Raw genomic sequence first — 1,581 nt, 5'->3', positions numbered from 1 at the left:
CAGGCGTTGTCTCCACGGTAACAGTAAAGTTGTGTCTCTGGTTCCGTTCAGGCGTTGTCTCCACGGTAACAGTAAAGTTGTGTCTCTGGTTCCGTTCAGGCGTTGTCTCCACGGTAACAGTAAAGTTGTGTCTCTGGTTCCGTTCAGGCGTTGTCTCCACGGTAACAGTAAAGTCGTTTCTCTGGTTCCATTCAGGCGCTGCAGGCTCTGGGTTTTCTGCTCGCCTCAGACGGGGACCTGGACTCTCTGAGCGCCGATGAAAAGTCCGACGGAGAAGGAAAGAATGACAGGATGTCCACCAGCTCCAGCTCCACATCCGTCACCTCCTCCACGGAGACGCAGGAGGTGGGAACACACACACACACACACACACACACACACACACACACACACACCAAACAGGTTTCCTGAAGTGTCTTTATAACATGAAACAAACTGTAAATCTGTTCAGTCTGAGGTGAGAAGGTGTTTTGGTTTTTTTATGCTCTTCTGTTGTTTATGATATTTCGATGGTTATTTTATGAACTGACGACTTCCTGTTGCCTCAGCTGCTGAATTTATCAAATCCAGGTCAGTTCAGGTTTCTGCTTTTATGTCTCCGGCTGATTCTCAGATCAAAAAAATCAGAAGAAAAGGTTAAAATGTGAGCGTTATAATGTTCAGTTTTTAATGCCTAAAAGCCTTTTTTCACATTTTGATTTATAAAAAATTTTTGAAACTTGAGTTTTTTTTCCTTCCACTTAATCATTCACACATTGTATGATATTTGTTTAAAATATAAAAATTCATTAAAATCCAGGCCTGTCAAAATAACAAATTTTGCTGGACAATAAATTGTCCCAGAAGTTATTGCTTTACACAATAATATTGTTGTTTTGATAGCATTTTCTAGTAATATAAAGATATTTATGGTATAATCAACTTTAAATTCTAATAAACATTAAACACTGGAGCTGAAATACACTTTAAATAATCAAAATAAATTAACAAAACAATAGAAGCAACAAATAAAATTAATTCTAAAATCTTTAAAAGCAAAATTCTCCTTAAAAAAAAGGTTAGTTGAGACCAAAATACCAAACTAAAACGTTTTTCATCCAGTTTTTGGTTGAAAGAGAAAAACAATAAATCATGCAAATGGAAATTGAGTTTGTTTTAATTAATCCAGCGATCAAATAATTTATTGCAGTAAAATCCATCAGATTGTGGTGATTTTACTAAATGTTGAATCAAATTTAAGGTTATGAATAATTATGTAAGGTTCTGTTAATTTACCATCACTGTGGAACAGCAGGGACTCTGGAGGTCCAGGTTCTGATCTGAATTAACCGGGTCAGAACCATGACAGCCTGTTAACTCCCAGCATGCCTCTGTGTCTCAGTCCAGAGCTCCGGGTCCGATCCTGACGGCGGGCGGGAAAAACCCGGTGATGGAGCTGAACGAGAAGCGGCGCGGCCTGAAGTACGAGCTGATCTCAGAGAGCGGCAGCAGCTACGACAAACGCTTCATCATAGAGGCAGGAACACACACACACACACAGGGACACACACACACACACACACACAGGGACACACACACACA

The 1,581-nt window shown here is 39.9% G+C and overlaps 1 protein-coding gene across 2 annotated transcripts in view; it reads left to right on the top strand.

The window, feature by feature from the left end:
* The window catches only part of LOC106956336 (spermatid perinuclear RNA-binding protein-like), a 48,459-nt gene that overhangs the window by 38,781 nt on the left and 8,097 nt on the right, over positions 1-1,581 (top strand). For both annotated transcript variants that reach the window (XM_015047121.1, XM_015047122.1), the window contains exons 13-14: positions 196-345; positions 1,382-1,516. In XM_015047121.1, the coding sequence (XP_014902607.1) occupies positions 196-345; positions 1,382-1,516 (285 nt within the window). The remainder of the gene's footprint in view (positions 1-195; positions 346-1,381; positions 1,517-1,581) is intronic.

Source organism: Poecilia latipinna, unplaced genomic scaffold (genome assembly GCF_001443285.1).
Source record: "Poecilia latipinna isolate Pla-1442-1.1 unplaced genomic scaffold, P_latipinna-1.0 Scaffold808, whole genome shotgun sequence".
Taxonomy (NCBI): domain Eukaryota; kingdom Metazoa; phylum Chordata; class Actinopteri; order Cyprinodontiformes; family Poeciliidae; genus Poecilia; species Poecilia latipinna.
Note: the sequence above shows the minus strand (reverse complement) of the source record. Positions and strands in the feature narration are given on the sequence as shown.